The 17500-nt window shown below is 42.2% G+C and overlaps 1 protein-coding gene across 3 annotated transcripts in view; it reads right to left on the bottom strand.

The window, feature by feature from the left end:
* NELFE (negative elongation factor complex member E) overlaps positions 1–17500 on the bottom strand; it is a 360551-nt gene that overhangs the window by 231488 nt on the left and 111563 nt on the right. For all 3 annotated transcript variants that reach the window (XM_044083278.1, XM_044083277.1, XM_044083276.1), the window contains exons 6-7: positions 16548–16585; positions 8756–8982 (exon numbers count right to left, since the gene is read on the bottom strand). In XM_044083278.1, the coding sequence (XP_043939213.1) occupies positions 8756–8982; positions 16548–16585 (265 nt within the window). The remainder of the gene's footprint in view (positions 1–8755; positions 8983–16547; positions 16586–17500) is intronic.

Here is a 17500-nt window from a genome sequence, read left to right as displayed (position 1 = left end):
TGGCCTGAGGGGAACTAGAAGAATGCAGCAGCACAACTGGAAATATTAATTTCTGTAAGGGGATAGGTTTGTACTAGCAGAAATCAGAACAGACTTTCTCAACCACTATGAACTGTACAGGGAAGGTACAGTCTAAGCTGCAGAGTAAAGAAAGGGATGACTCCAATTAAAAGAGATGAAACTGCCTAATCTTTTGCTGGTACAGCAAATCATCCCCCTGAAGAGAGTCTCTCAAGAGCTGACACAGGAATCCTTCAAACCATTTCAGGAACATAAACTTCTAAAGTACATTTTACATACTGTGGTTTTGAACCCATATCTGACAGTGTTCTAGTAAGCTGCCTAACCCTGGCATGAAAACATCACCACAACTGTTCACACATTCCTGAGAATGAGGGAGGGGAGTACTAGTCATATCTGAAAGAAGCTTTGTTGAACTCTCTAGTCAAGAGATCTACTACTGATGCACAGATTGGAGTATGAATAAACTACCATATTAGGTTAAGACTGCTGAGTAGACCATAGTTAAGCAACTGGAGGATGACATGGTCTCCTCAATCCATTCCAATCTGTATGGAAACAGCCCTGGTTATTTATGATCGAATGACAATGAGAAGTCAGAAGAAAAAAATCTGTTCAGTCTTGGACCTGCTCAATACAAAGAACCATCAGACCTTAAGGATCACATACAATTCCTTCTATACTGACTGGCATATGGATTTGATCAAACTTCACTGGAAAACGTTATAGTGCAGCTTTGGGTACCTACTTAAGTAAAAGTTTCATGTTTTGTTCATCATAGGGAGTTCAATTTTGTCCCCATTTTATGGCCATTGTAATTCACAGTGTCTAATGCATCTACCAAGAAATTAACACCTTACCTGTACTTTGACTGCCACTGGACAGGTGATCATTAAGAATGCTGCACCATGCTATTACCTCAATGTAAATAAGGAAACTCATGCCTGCAGTTTAACCACAGACCACACTGACTAACTTAATATTTGGCAAACTGATGGCACAATAACATTTACAAAAACAATAGCGCCACTTGTAAATGATATTTTCTGTAATACTGTTTTTAAAGGGACTGAATCCCTCCCTTAGCCTCTTCCTTTACGAACTGCATTAGAGTGTCAACATCTGTAAAAGGCCTTTTTTCCTGTCACCCAAGAAATATCACCCAGATTAAGCACTTTATACCACAACTGGATTTCCCAGTGTTAGTCTGTGTGCTTGTATCCTTGTGACTGGATTACTGAAACAGACAGTCTCTTGGGCTGCCTAGACTGGCTTTGTTACAAATCATACAAAATGTTACTTCAAGGCTGGTAGCTGTGCCACCTGATTATTTTTCCTGCATTTGAGGCAATGTAAGTATGTTCCAAACAAAAGACACCAATGCACATAGTGATGCATGCTACTTGTACAATGTAGATTGAAAACGGTCATGTAATACGTACAACCTCCAACATGCAGTTGCAGATTTCAATGATAAAAACCTAAATCTTTTTCAGATGCACACATCTTCTGTGGTCTCTCTGGTTTAGAAATGATTTGAGGTATAAGATAAAGTACAGTTTTGTACCTACCATAAATGTAGATGTCCGAGAGGTATGCATCTGCAGTCCTTACAAATGGGGTTGTCCTGGCCTCAGGCAGCCCTTCGGTCGGCCGGATTCCAAAGTCTGGGTCTGGCCTTGGCTGATGTCGCACTTCACCCGACGTCATAGCTGCAGTTCTGCGGGTATAAAGGCATCAGCCGACGCCATTTTCCTCAGTGTTTCTTGCACCAGATGCCAGGTGCCCTCTAGGAAGGCTAAATTTGGATAAATGCAAATAATTCCAAACAAAAGAGAGCAAATAGAAATAAACATGTATATACATATATACAAACAAATACACCATAATAGATTCCCCCAGCTAGCTACAAGATGGGCAAATACCCTAGGAGTACCACAGAGGGAAAGGAGGGTGGGTAATCCTGACTGCAGATGCATACCTCTCGGACATCTACATTTATGGTAGGTACAAAACTGTACTATGTCCTTCAAGGATGCTTCTGCAGTCCTTACAAATGGGTAGAATACCATAGCCAAACTGGGGGAGGAGGCACTAAGGAGGCACTAAGAATTTATGGTGTAGTTAAGATCCCTTGCAAAACAGCAGTGGCAAAACCTGCTTGGGATCTGGAGTATAAAGGCAGATTATAATGCTTGGCAAATGTATGCACGGAGCTCCAAGTAGCAGCCTCTAAAACGTCTTTGGTAGCCACTCCTCGTAAGAAAGCTGTAGTAGTGGCTGTAGCCCTTGTGGAATGAGGTCTGATGTTTTCTGGAGTTGCCTTTCCATGAAAAGAGTAACAAAATCTAATGCATTTTCCTATCCATTTTGAGATTGTTTGCTTTGAAATTGCTTTTCCTTCCATTCCTGTTGCATATGCTACCAGAAGCTGGTCAGTTTTTCTATAGTTCTTGGTTCTGTCCAGGTAGTAGCGCAATTGTCTGTGTACATCCAAGGTATGCAGCAATCTTTCCCCCCTGTTCTGTGGGTTGGGGAAGAATGTTGGTAGGTGTATTGCTTGGTTTAAAGATACCCTGGAGACCACTTTTGGCATAAAGGTAGGATTAGTTCTCATGGACACTCTATCCTGATGGAAGATAAGGAAGGGCTGTACTGCCATTAATGCCTGTAATTCAGAAACCCTTCTAGCTGAAGTGATTGCAAGCAGGAATGCAGTCTTCCAAGATAAGTACTGTAATTCTGCTGTTGCTGCTGGTTCAAAAGGGGGGGAGTGTCAACTTTTCTAACACAAAGTTCAAGTCCCATGTAGGCAATGGTGGTTTCCTTGGAGGTTTTACATTTTTAATTCCTCTGAGAAACTGTCTGAGTAGAGGTTGAGAAAAGACTGGAGGATCCATGTTGTATTCTGCTGATATTGCTGATGCATGAATCTTAATGGAGGAGTAAGACAGACCATTGTGGAAAAGCTCTGCTAAATATTCCAGGATGTTAGCTATGTTTGCCAATGATGCATCTACTCCTTTTGTTGCACTCCAAATGAGATATCTTTTCCATTTTGCTGAATAAGTTTTTCTTGTTGAGGGTCTGCGAGCCTCCAAGATAATGTCTCTAACCCTTTGGGATAAATTTGGGATATTTTTCCTTATGTAATGTTCCAAGCAGCTAGTTGTAGAGTTTTCAAGTTTGGATGCAGGATTTTGAAGTTGTTCTGTGTTAGCAGTAGAGGTATTAAGGGTAGAGGCCATGCGTGTTCCCGGGACATACTCCTCAGTAGCGGGTACCAATGTTGCCTTGGCCAATCTGGAGCTATCAAGATGATCCTCAGGTGATCTTCTTTGATCTTCAGTAGCACTTTGTGCATCAAAGGAAGAGGTGGGAATGCATATGCTGTCAGGTTTTCCCAACTGAAGGATAGGGAGTCCACCTTCCAAGCAAGTGGGTGGTATGTCCTTGTGCAGAATTTTTTCAATTGGTGGTTGTGTGGGGATGCGAACAGGTCTATTTCTGGCAGTCCCCATTTCCTTGTGAGGGTTTTGAAGATGTCTGGATGCAGCATCCATTCGTGGGCATCCGTGGTGGTTCTGCTTAAGATGTCTGCTAGTATATTTTCTTTTCCTGGCACGAATATGGCTTGGAGCTGAATGTTGAGGCTCAGGGCCACATTCCAGAGGTCCATTGACATCCGGCATAGAGGATATGAATGTGTGCCTCCCTGTTTGTTGATATACCACATAACTGTGGTGTTGTCCGTCCTTATCAGCAAATGACCCTGTTGAAGAAATGGTCTGAATGTCTGAATTGCCTGTTTTACTGCCAGCATCTCCTTTTGATTTATGTGTAGGTTCATCTGGTCTTGAGTCCATAAGCCTTGTATACACTTGTCCACCATGTGTGCCCCCCATCCGAGGTCTGAGGCGTCCGTGGTTATAGTATGGCTTGGGTGAGGCCTGTGGAAGGGTAGTCCTTTGTTCAATTGACAGGCCTGGGCCCACCACTGGAATTCTTGCTTCAGGCATGGAATTATTGGAATTTGGGTCTCTAGGCTGTGCTTGTGCTGAGACCATAAATTCCTTAGGTACCATTGTAACTTCCTCATATGTAGTCTGGCATGTGGAATTATTATTATGCAGGATGCCATGTAACCCAGGGCTTGCAGGATTTTCCTTGCTGTAAGCTGGTTCTGTGTTGTTAATGCCATGAAATAGAGTGGTAGCTGCTTCTGTTTTTCTGCTGTGAGGAATGCCATCTGGTTTGATGTGTCCAGTTCTGCACCCAGGAAAGTTATCCTTTGGGATGGTATCAGCCTTGACTTTTTTGTGTTGACTGTGTATCCCAGGGCTTGCAGCAGGTGAATAACCTTTTCCAAATCTTTTGTTAATTTGTCTTTGCTGTCCGCTTGTAACAGGCAGTCGTCCAGGTATGGATAAATTTGAATTCCCTGAAGCCTGCAATGAGCAATTACTGATGCCAGGCATTTCGTGAATACTCTGGGCAGTAGATAAGCCAAAGGCAATGCTGAGAATTGATAATGCTCTGATCCTGCAAGAAATCTGAGGTATCTTCTGCAATTTGGTCGTATGGGGACGTGCAGGTATGCCTCCTTGAGATCCAGAGTCACCAGCCAAGACTCCTTGCCCAGCATGGGAAGAAGTTGCTGTAGGGTCAGCATTTTGAATTTTGGAACAATGAGATATGTGTTTAGAGCGGACAGGTCGAGGATAGGTCTCCATTGGTTTTCCTTTCTTGGTACTAGGAAAAGCCTTGAATAAAATCCTTGTCCTTGTTCCATAACCGGTACCATTTCTATAGCTCTCATCCTTAGTAAGTGGTCTATTTGTTGTAGAGCGTTTGTCCTTTGGTTTGGAGGAAGGTTTGGCATTCCTCTCTTCCTTGGAAGAGTATGGAAGTGAAACCTGTAGCCTTTGTCTATTGTCTGTAAAATCCATTTGTCTCCTGTAATGTAATGCCAATTTACTGAAAATAAGGCTAATTTTCCGCCTAAGGGTGCTGCCAGTTGTTCCCTGGTAGGCGGTTGCAGAGCCAAGTCACTGTGATTGTCCTGTAGAAGTGGTAGTGGCTGGATCTGTGGCAGTAGTTCTCTGGCTGTTAGGCTGCCACTGACGTCCCCTGTAGGCACCTCTGGACTGACCTCTGCCTCTAGGGCGTCTATTTCTGCCTCTCTGTGCTCTGGTGGTGTCTGGAAAGGACCAATTCTTGGAAGGCCAGTTCCTACTGAACCTCGGAGGCTGGACCTGTAAGAAATCCTTGACTGTCTGGACAGATTTAGCTTTTTCTTCCACCTTCTTCAACACTTGCTGTGCAGGGGAACCAAACAAACTGTGTTTTTCCATAGGAGCATCTAGAAGCTTTGATTTTACATGGTCTGGTAAGGATTGCTCTTTTAACCATGCATGCCTTCTGATCACTGTACCAGTCATAGCTGATCTAAAGGAAGCCTCCAGTGCATCATAGCCGCATTTTAAGGAATGATTACTGACCTGCTGAGTGTTATGCACCAAATCCTGAAGGGACTTACGGTCTAACGGTTCAGGCGAGGACAGTTTTTTAGTGAGCTGATCTAACAGGAATTCCTGATACTGAATCATGTGGAATTGACAGTTTAAGGCCCTAGCCAAAAGAGTAGCAGAAGTATAAACTTTTTTACCCCATCTCTCCAATGCCCTAGATTCTCTTTCAGAGGGGAGGGGGTTTTTGGCAGAGGCAGCTGCTACAGCTTTTGGGCCCTGTGAAATAGTTTCTGGATCTGCAATAGGAGCCTTATACAAATGAAAATGTGTGTCCGGAACCCTGTAGTATCTGTCGGGCTTAGCAGGGGCCGGAGGCAGAGAGTCAGGGGCAGTACAAGCATCAGTAAATGCATCATCCACAACTGTAAGCACTGGTGGAATAGCTAAAGGCCTATGCTGTGGTAAATGTAAAAAGGTCCTAAGCCTTTTCCTGGAGTCTGAAAAATCCTGGCCCTGCCATTGAAATTGCTCCCTCATAGCATGCAAAGTTTCCCCAAAAGAAAATTCCTCAGGAGGAGAGGCAGAAGGTATGGAATCCTCTGCATCAGAGTCCTCATATGGAGAATAAGGGCCTTCTGGAGGATCTGTTTGTTCTGAATCATCAGAGGAATAATCTGAAGAAACTGGCTCAGGGGGCTCTGCTCTAAGCCTCTTCTCTGGAGGTGGGTGAGAGGCCCTGTCAGGGTGAGACTGGGTTCCCCTGATCAAAGAAATGAGATCCTCTGCTAGACTAAGCATTGAGTACTAGAGCTAGGCCTGTGAGAGGGGGCTTTAGCAGGCACGGCCTTTGAAGATTTAGCTGCTTTAGCCCTGGCAAAAGCCTAAATTGACATGGATGCAGGGGGGCCTAGCAGCTCCACGTGCAGGAGTAGATACATCTAAGGGAATAGTATCTGATAAATCCTGGGCAACTGTAGGAGCAGGTGGAATTTCAGTAGCAGATTCAGCCATGCTGGAAGAGGCCTCGGTAGAAGGAAGCATGCTTTCGGCTGAAGGAAGAACCGCGGACTCGGCTTCAGCCGAAACCGAGACGCTCGCGGTTGGCTTAGCCGCGGTTTCAGCCGAAACCGCGGACCGCAAGTGTCGGTCCTTTTCTTTACGCTTTTTAGCTAAATGTGTAGTTGGAGTCTCAGACGGCATGATATAAGCAAAAGCGGAGCCGAAAAACTCCTCTGCAAACTCTGACCGACGTCTAAGTGTTCGTCGGTTGAAGGAAGCACAGGCTAGACAAGCTGCTACGTCGTGGTCTGGGCCTAAACAAGGTAGGCAGTAAGAGTGGAAATCTTTATGAGGTATTTGTTTCCCACAAGTTAAACAGTTATTCACTTTTTCTGACATCGGCTGAGGCAAGAAAGAGTCCCCAACGGGGTACTTAGCTTTTTAGAAGTCTTCGGTAGTAGTAATCTCTGGTTCTGACCGACCGGCACTTGCGAACAGCTTCTGCTTCGGGCACCATGCAGCAAGAAAGACTGAGGAAAATGGCGTCGGCTGATGCCTTTATACCCGCAGAACTGCAGCTATGACGTCGGGTGAAGTGCGACATCAGCCGAGGCCAGACCCAGACTTTGGAATCCGGCCGACCGAAGGGCTGCCTGAGGCCAGGACAACCCCATTTGTAAGGACTGCAGATGCATCCTTGAAGGACATCTAACACAGTCTTGTCTTTTTCAGCCAAGAATAAAATAGGTCCGTTTTGATTCCTTCTCTTTAGGTACATGTACTCTTTGCTCCTTTATGCTAAATATCTCTTTTTTACCACTTAAATTTTTCTTTTTGCATATTTTTAGTCTCCCCTGCCTACAGATTATTAGCTCGCACCTGGCCAATGACTCCATACTTTCCTCATCCCCATGGTGAAGGTCAGCTGGGCGAGGCCCTGTCAGGGTGACATCATTTAGACACCCATTCAGGATTGGTTTGTGTTTTTACCTGAAATCTTATGTCTCTTGTGCACTCTTGGCTTATACAAGTGAAGAAGGTATGCAATGTGCTGTCCACTCTGGTCATCCTTCACATCTCTGCTTTCCTGCTTTCATGCACAACTGGTGGTTTCTCCAGGGTCCACTGAAAATAAATCACACCTCCCAGTGTGCCAATGGCTCATCCTTTCTGGACAGAGGAGCAGACAACATCCCTTCATTCTTTGACCTCTCTGCCTGTCTCCTCCATTGCCAAATGGAACCTAAGTCACTTGGGTCACACAGTTAGGGGTCCATCCCTCATTGCCACAGAGTCAGGCATATTCAAAATTGTCATACAGTGTAACACAATACAACTTGTGAATAATGCCAATATGAATCTAGGCAGGCTGTACAATGAAGACCCAATAAAATCATCTTGAGTGATCCGTGATTCAGTATTAATCAGAATTTATACATGTCACATGTGGTATGCAGTCAACCCTTTGGTAATATGTGAAGGTATACATGTCACGTCATGTAGCACAAAGTGCAAGGGTAATGTGCCAAGCAGCTACCCCCCCCCATGTTAGTGTGCACTGTCCCACACTTGCCACAGCATACTAGATTATGGCTGCAGTCAACCTTTATGATAATATGCATAACCTCACAAGCTTTGGGATGTGATGGGACAGTAGTAGTCTGCCTTCACAGTAATGTAAATAGTTCTACATTCCACAGAATGTTCAGTCCTGGCAGCATCCAGCCCTCGGGAATCTGTGCATAGCTCAATGTGGGACTGTATTAAAGGATAGGTCAGCCATCATTCCTCAGTATAATTACCACAGCCTTATGTACCACAGTATGCTACAGTATGGCAGCCATCATAATCTCTGCTGTTGCTACTAATAGCCGCACTTCTAATCACATAACCAATGCTGCCACAGTAGTACATACATAAGTGTGCGCATAGGAACACAGACACACACACCTCGACTCCAAGAAGCCTGTCAAAGTTGCAAATGTCAGTTCTGAAGTATTACCTTCTGAGGTCTGACAATGCGCATATGAACACGAACACACACACATATATACACACACACACACACACACACACACACACACACACACACACATATATACACACACACACACACCTCGACTCCAAGAAGCCTGGCAAAGTTGCAAATGTCAGTTTTGAATTATTACCTTGTGAGGTCTGACAATACACAGTGGTAAACAGAAACTAACAAGCAGGTCTAAAAGAAAGAACAAATCACAAAGGAAACAAAGATCATCACTTACTTCTAAATGATCCCTCTCTGTCTCTTTCTCTATCCCGTTCTCGATCTTTTTCTCTGTCACGGTCTCTTTCACGGTCTCTGTCCCTGCCACGGTCTCTGTCTCGGCCACGATCATAATCCCGGTCAATGCTTCGATTCCTTTCTGGCTGCTCCAAGTCCTTCTCTGGATCTCGGGTGCCCTCTACCTCTTTTTCCATATCCCGACCTTGGTCACTAGAGCTTACAAAGCTGGGGAAAGAGTTTGGGGAGGGGGTGACAGACATTAGTAACCACATGATTAATCATTAAGATTCCAGACAGGCAAACAAAATCCCTCACTATCAATTAATATTAAAATAAAAACTCTTAAGACTGCTCCCCCCAAGTATTTTATTTTGATTACTCATCCAGTGTATCTTCATTAGTGTACATTCTCTTGAAAGTGATTTAGACAGTTCTGCATCAAATATAATGTAAAAAAAAACTTGTGTTGAGAAATACTCATTTACCACACAGACTGCTATACACCATTTTTGGTGTTGAAAAAAGGATGCACCCCTCCTGATTTTCAAAGAGCTGTAATTTGTCCCTTGGATGGAACCTATGAAAATATTAGAGCACACATTTTCTGCAGCCAGACAACTCACCCTCCACAGCAGTACACATACTACTAAAATTTCTGTTTCAAATGCAGTCACAAATTGTCCATACTGCACATAAAGGCATACTGTCAACTATATACTGCATATATGAATACCTTAACTTCCAAAAATTGGACATACAAGATGCTACAGATAAAACCACAACATAATAAATGTACATTTACTTTACTAGTACCCACAAAACACTGAAGATTTCTCAAGTGACAGTATTCTCACTAAGCCTGTATCAATACAAAAAAAAGAAAATGACAAAAAACAAAGTATCATACTTGCATCTACAATACAGCTACTAATGGAATGCAATGTATTAAAGATGCATGGACAGATAACAAATATGTTAAACGTAAGGTCCCATTATTGGTTATTCATTTAGTTAGCTTTGATCTGTTAATTGGGAAGGTGGGCTGATCCATAGATAGCTTTCTGCCATGGCCTGGGCTAGAGGCACATGTCATCTGAATCAAAATAATAATGGAATATAAATACTGCTAGACATTAGAAGTGGAAGAGCTGTACATTACCACTCTGACTGGAGACAAATTTTCTCCAGCAGCATGTTAATGTACAGACAATGCCTGCTGAAAATGCGTGACACTTCATGGCAGCAAATTATGCTGCTGTGGAACTCTGACTAACAAAGCTAAAGGCCAACATTATTTTACATTTGCTAAGCAGTGCTTTTGGTTTCTAGAGAGTGTAAAATTGAAGAAAAGAAAGAAAGGTGTGTGCGAGTGTACGCATACATTGAAATGACAGTGTGATTGACAGGCATTATTTCATACTTGCTAAGCAACTCTTTTGCTTTTTAGCAATTGTAAGATTAAAAAAAAGTGTGTGTGTGTGAGAGAGAGAGAGACACACACACACACACACACACACACACACACACACACACACACACACACTGTGTGTGTGTGTGTGAGAGAGAGAGAGACACACACACACACACACACACACACACACACACACACACACACACAGACAAAGAGAGAGAGACACACACAAAGACACAAAGGGAGAGAGATTGATTGAGCAGCAGCAGCTGCTGTTAAGAGGTATGCATACCTCTCAACCTCTTAGTGCAATAAATCTAGATAAAGCCCAAAATAAAGTTGGGACAAAGGCTCAAAAATACAACAGATTTTAAATACTGCTCTTATAAGATTAGAAAGTTGCTAGAATAATAGGATTTGTGTCAGTATATATTTTCTGAAGGAAATAAAGTCTATAGCTCAAATGTACATCATTATTTAGTGACTTTGACCCCCAGTGATGGCCATCAAACCACAAATGTTACGAATAAGGGACTAAAAAATGAGGTAAATATCTGCACAGTTTTTTTTTTTTAAATCTTATATTTTTATGTAAAATACTTCCTAAAAACAATATTTGCACATCCTACAGCAAGTTTGAAACATTAGACCGGGGGGGACGGGACTATTTTACATAAAGAAATAGAGAAAATTCAGCATCATTGTCACACATACAGAACTCCATTATGTGTATTAAAGTCTGGAAACATGCCTGCAGAAGGCCATGAACAGGATGGAAGCTATGATGTTATATCAGTCTGTCAATGAAGGAAAGAGGAATTATGTTTAAATTTTACTCATGTATCACAACTTTTCTACAAATGAATTTATTAGTTATGCCACATACGATGACACTTTTTGTTAAAAAGAAAAAGACAAAAAGTTTTAGAATGCTTTATTTTCAGCTTTCTTATGTGTCAACACCCATAAAATAATGTCATGAATGGCTTCAAGCATTAAGTTACATAAAGTATCAAAGCACTGTGGGTAAGCAAAGCAGCTCAAATGTATTATACTATTTTATTACAAAGCACTTTACAAACCAAATAAAATTCAAACAAAAAAATTAAAAGGTTGGGAAACAACAGTTCAAGTGTATTTCAATCTATACAAGAAAAAGCCCTACAAGATAGTAATTTAAATACCACACATGAATTAAAACAACAAGGATAAAAATATATACATAAATTAACACACAAAATCCATCTGTCAAAGTCACAAAGAAATATTTCAAACAAAAATCGTCTAACAGACTGCAACACACAAATCAATACGCATACACTAAGCCAGATGACCTTGAAGGTTATTTTAAGCCTAGCCTTTGTGCTAGATTTAACCTGACCCATTTGGTTAGAGATTGGCCTTACCCATCCCATGGTCAATAATTATATATTACCCCTAATGAGAATCAACTGAAATCATATCATAGATAATCAGAGGGGACACATGCGTGAGATAAAACATTTAGGAACTGCCTCTGTCCATGGAGCAGTCCTGGGGTAAATGTTCTGTATCCCAGCCTCAGAACCAAATTGTGCTTGAATATGGACAGAAATGAACTTTATTTTGTGTGTATTGGGTGTCTGTTCTAGAGCAGTGGTATTCTCTGCGAGATATACCTACTCGTCTAAACCTTTTCATTGAAGTGAAAGACAAGGTTTAGATCCCAAGACCAACTACTTCTGATGCCATTTGACTTGCTGATGTGCAGTAAACCTATCAGTATTGTGCATCCATCAGTATGTTCTGGAAACAATGAGAAAAAAATGCTCCACTATGTAAACTCAGGATATTCTGAAGAGGTGTCAGCATTTTAATGTCAGTTTATAAAGATTAATGTTCCCAGAACAGAAACAGTGTTTACAAATAGGCCAAATGAGGCATCTAAAGCTGTCTCCTGCCTCCCCTTTTATTCACAGTGCCCTGGAGTGCTGAACACTTCACTGCCTGTGCTATTTTAGGTTTCCATCCTTACAATATCCTATTGTGCATGGAACAGACACAGTACAACACAGCAAGGCACTGCTGTATAGCTCTAATTACTTTACCTGCTGTTAATAAGACTTAAGCAGTTCCTATAATCCATCATCTCATGTGCCCTTGTCTTTTTAAATAAGGCAACCTACTTGTTAATCTAGTTAAGAATATGCCTTTCCAAGACGTAACTTATCTGTGCTGCATTTAGTATTGAAATATAGTAACCTGAAGATCAATTTAAGTGACAGTACCGTGAGTTCAGCCTTTTTCCTCTCTGCTGCCTACAGACCATCAACCCTCCCATGACCTCACTGGCCAATTTGTTTTACTTGGGTGAGTGTCAGTTATGAGTTTATCATCCAAAAGCTACCATGGTTTTCTATGCCCTACCTCTCTTATGGCATCTTGATCAAGAATATATCTGCTTTTGTGCATATGTGATGTTTGGTAAAGCATGCACGCACTGCCTGGAGGTCACTCTAACACAAGTTAAGCTCCACTTTCTAGGACACTCAGTTTGTGCAGGGTTGTCAGTCTTGAAGAAGGCTGATGCCAATCTACCCATTATTAATGAGCTGGCATCCGCTGTTCACTCTCACCCTTCCCTGCTACCTCTTCCAGCATGCAAGTCGCCAAGTAATCCTGGGATCTCTGCCTCACATTCAGGGCTTTAGCTCTCTGTGCCAGTCCCAAACTGGATGTTGCATTTCACTCTGTTACAGAAGGCAGCAACTCCAAGAAAAAAAAAATCCAAGGGTAAAACATAAAGAACACATAAAAAACGTAAGATAAATCAGTAAATGTCACCCCTTTAAATTTATTTCATGATAAAAAAAAAAGACTGTTTTTGGAGCCCACATTAATGAGATCCTTTTCATTTATTGAATAAAAATTAACCTTAAATTCAAATATTAACTTAGAAGCCTTGAGATTTCTAACTTTCTGAGAGTGCTCAGGTTATAGTGCCCTTTTTTAGGCAAGATTCAAATGACAAATTCACCACAGTAACAGGTACAAGCAAGCAAAAGCTGAGGGTAATGCTACTAAATGCTAGAAGTCTAAACCTCAAAATGTATTAATTCGAGGCACTCCTTAAAATGGAGAACATCGACATCTGTGCAGTGACAGAGACCTGGTTCAAGGCTCCAGAGAGCATCCCTGCATTACCAGGCTATAATTCATACCACACCTTTCGGCCACCTAACCTGGACCGAAACACTAAAGGCGGAGGTGCCCATATTCATTAAGGATAATCCACACCTCCAGACTTGTTGCTCAGCATAATGCAGCCGAGATTATCAAAGTGCAACTAACTCTGGGCAAGACAGCAATCCAAATTATAACTTGCTAGAGATCCCCCACCATGCCCCAGGATTCCCACTCCTCATTTCCTGATACACTGGAAAATATTAGGGTACAACCCAACACCCTAATAATGGGCGATTCCAACTACCCCACCATTAACTGGGAAAACTACTCATGTACATACTCTTTTGCTCAAAGTTTTCTGGAATTCATAAATTCCAACGCCTTGGATCAACTTATCCACACCCCCACCAGGGACAGCAATATCCTAGACCTGGTCATTACCAACATGGGTGACTGGTGTTCCACACCAGAAGTCAATTCCTCATTGGTCAGACCCGACCACAAGTTAATCACCCTAGACATCTACATCCCGCACCCACCCCATTAGGGAAACCATTGAAAAAAATTTCTCCAAAGCCAACTTCACGCTTCTTAAGACAGAAGTGGCAAACTTCAGGACACCCATGCAAATGGACACTAGAAGTACGACTGCTGAATCCTACACAAATACACTTTATAAGCACTGACACGAGTGCATGGATCGTGCTATCCCTAACAGAACCAAGATGCTATCCTCCAAAAATAGGAAGCCAATCTGGTGGCCCACTGCCATTAACAAGGTCTACAACAGAAGAAACTGTTGCAAAAAAGAGTAAAATCCCATGATTGTTGGAACTCCCTGGTCAGCCTCAGTAAGAAGCTGAGATCCCTCATAAAATCTTCCAAAGCTAGTTACAAAAACAAAACTGCCACTGATTCTAAAGACAACCACAATGCATTCTACAGCTATGTCAAAAATCTCAATGGTAACACTCAGATCTGCTCTGAGTTACAGCACAAGCACTATACAGAACCGACTGATATTGCCAACATCCTGGCAGATAGGTTCAGTGCTAAATTTACCCCCCCCCCCCTCACTCCCTAAAGGGCCCATCTCTATACTGGAAGAATGAGAATGCAAAGTTCCTGTAATCATGGCTGCACAGGTAAAAACCACACTCTCCAAAGCCAAGAACACAGCATCCATGGGACCTGACAACATCCCAGGCTGCATTCTACACGAACTACAGAATGAACTGACACCTCACATAAGCACTATGTTCAATCATAGCCTAGCCTCAGGCTTTGTGCCCATTGAATGGCACACAGCAACGATTATCCTACTCCACAAAGGGGGAGCCACCACGGACCCCGGGAACTACTGCCCCACTAGCCTAACAAGCCTAGTCTGCAAGGCCATGGAACGTATCATCATGGAACTTTTAAACAGACACTGGTAATCTCCAAACTCTGAACCCCACCCAGTTCGGGTTTGTAAAAGGCAGATCATGTCTCCTAAACCTGACAGTCACCAAAGCTGTAGATGAGGGTAAGGTGGTTCACACAGTCTATCTAGATCTCGCCAAGGCTTTTGACACCATCCGCCACTCTGAATTATAGATAAACTCACTATACTAGGTATAAATCCCTATGTCACAAGATGGGTTGCCAACTGGCTCACTGACAGAACCCACACTGTGAAAGTAGCAGACTCCAAATCCGACTTCAGACCAGTGACAAATAGAGTACGACAGGGTTCAGTCCTGGGTCCTCTCCTGTTTGGTATTTACTTCTCTGAATTACAGGCTAACACAGAAGGTCTTTGGCTAACGAAGTTCACAGATGACTGCAAACTAGGAGCCATAATCGAAACTAACGATGTCGACATCCTACAAAAGAGCCTCACTGAGAGATGCCTGGTGTCAAAAGCCATGGCCTCAAGCTCAATGCCAAAAAGTGCACAGTCATCCCCTTTGGTAAAAACTCTGAACCCATGAGCTGCCACATAAGCGGTAGTCTACTTAACACCGAAAGTGTGATAAGAGACCTTGGGACACAGGCAGGCAGTAGTCTCTCTTTTGATAATCACATTGCCACAGTAGTCAGGAAATCCTTCTGCGTGGCAAACCTTATCACAAAAGGTTTCTCATCCAGGAAAAAAAAATAGGTTATTGTTCCCCTCTACTCGTCACTCATTAGACCCATTACAGGAGTCCAATGCCCCTTTTGGTATGTAACCCACAAGACATCTACAACAACTGGAAAGTCTGCAGAAATACCTCACAAAGAGGATTACTGGCCTCAAACAGATGCCCTACGCAGACTGTCTCAAAAAACTCCAGCTTTACTCAGTCACATATCGCCTACTCAGAAGCAATCTCTGCCTAATATGCAAAGCTATGTCAAACCCATGCTGTTGGACATGCTCCACTTAAACAAATCCCAATCCCTCTGAGCTACGCGCTCTAGGGACCTAAACCTTGTCACCACAATAAACAGAACATGCTGGAGGGATAGATTCCTGTCCCACAGACTTCCCATACTCTGTAACAAACTACATATCTATATCAAACAAATCTCCTCATTAGCACTCTTCAAGAAAAATCTTGAGGATTGGATGGGAATAGGAAATTCACCCCGGGGATCACCCCTGTGGCTCTGCTCAACAGGGGCACAGGAAAATAATTTTCTTGGGTGGCGAAAGCCAGGGTACCTTTTTTGGCTAGGTTTATATAGGCCCCAGGGCTAATAGCCTAGTACCTACCTATGAACCTATAAACATGTTGACAAAGAGTAAGGCACTTTTGTGTGCTAACTATTCATCTGTTCTGATGCCCTCTGAAACATATACTTTACTCTTACTAGTAATATCCCTGAATTTAAGTAAAAACAAGGTAGAAAATTCCATCAAAGTTATGTACACCACATACAGGTCTTTACAAATCAAAATTCTGAAATAATTTACAAATCAAAATTCTGAAATAATTTACTACATTTTCTGAAGTAGTTCCTACCATACAAATATATTAGTATGGCTTACTTGGGCAAAGGTTTTATCCATTTCCATAGAACACCTACATACCGTTTTTAAAGAAAGGTTTTCCATTTAAGGGGTGTGTACTTTTTTAAATGCCATAAGAGCCTCTGGCCTTTATATTACTATTTTTAAACTCCTCCGCCACTCTTAGATATATAGACACAAAAACAAAAAGAGCTGGTCATTGCTGTGACTCACCTTTCATACAATGACTTTCGCTGAGGGCGTCGGGAGGCCTATTAAAAAAAAAACACACAAAATAATTACAATTAGAAACAAGAGCAAAATGTAAGAAAAACAGCCTATTTTTACAAATATGGACTGCTAATAAAATCCATATATATGTATATAATAGAATGCTAAAAGAAACTAAGTACAGCATGTTAGTAAAGTGCATTTCAAAAGCTTTAGCTGGACTTATCACCAGAAAGTCTGGAGGACCACATGAATACAGGAATCTGGTGAAATGATCAGGAACAAAGAAATTTCACAGCACAAAGAAGGGAGCCCTGACTGTAACATTAGCAAACTTGAGTAGAAGGCCTAGGGCTAGTAGAGCCGGCATGTACAGATGGAAATGAGTATGCCAGAAGCTTGTCACATGGTGGGAATGAATGCAAAAATACCATTGTATCAGGAATGGCATCTGGCCTATGCCAAGGAACAGGCAGGATTAAGGGGTTCTGTGAGCAGCATCATGAAGAACAGACAGCACAAACATCCTTGGCACATCTTAAAAAAAAAAAGATAGATAAATCTCAGTTTAAAAAAAAAATCAGGGTAAACCACAATGGCACAATGCATGCTGTGGCCTAAATTCGGAAAGGGGAAGGCATATTAGACAGAAAAAACCTCCAGCAAATCTAGCATGACCTAGTAGCAAGAGAGTCTTGCTTCCCAACACATCGACATATGGTGTGATAACAGAGATGATGTTCCTCCTGGAAATGGGAGATTCTATGGGCTGATGCATTGTCAAATAAGAGGTCATGAGGACAAGGCTGTTAGGTAACCATTGGCTTGTAAAGAAAGAAATCTGAGTATTAGAAGGTAGGGCAAAAAGGACTGGTATCAGAATCTCCTTAGACTACAGCTACTGGTCTAAATCTAGACCAAGTAAAAGTTATGTACTCACCATAATTATGCATCTG

The sequence above is a fragment of the Protopterus annectens genome, chromosome 9.part0 (genome assembly GCF_019279795.1).
Source record: "Protopterus annectens isolate FY-2018-M chromosome 9.part0, PAN1.0, whole genome shotgun sequence".
Taxonomy (NCBI): Eukaryota; Metazoa; Chordata; order Ceratodontiformes; family Protopteridae; genus Protopterus; species Protopterus annectens.
The sequence above is the reverse complement of the archived record's forward strand: the minus strand, read 5'-3'. Positions and strand labels throughout refer to the sequence as shown.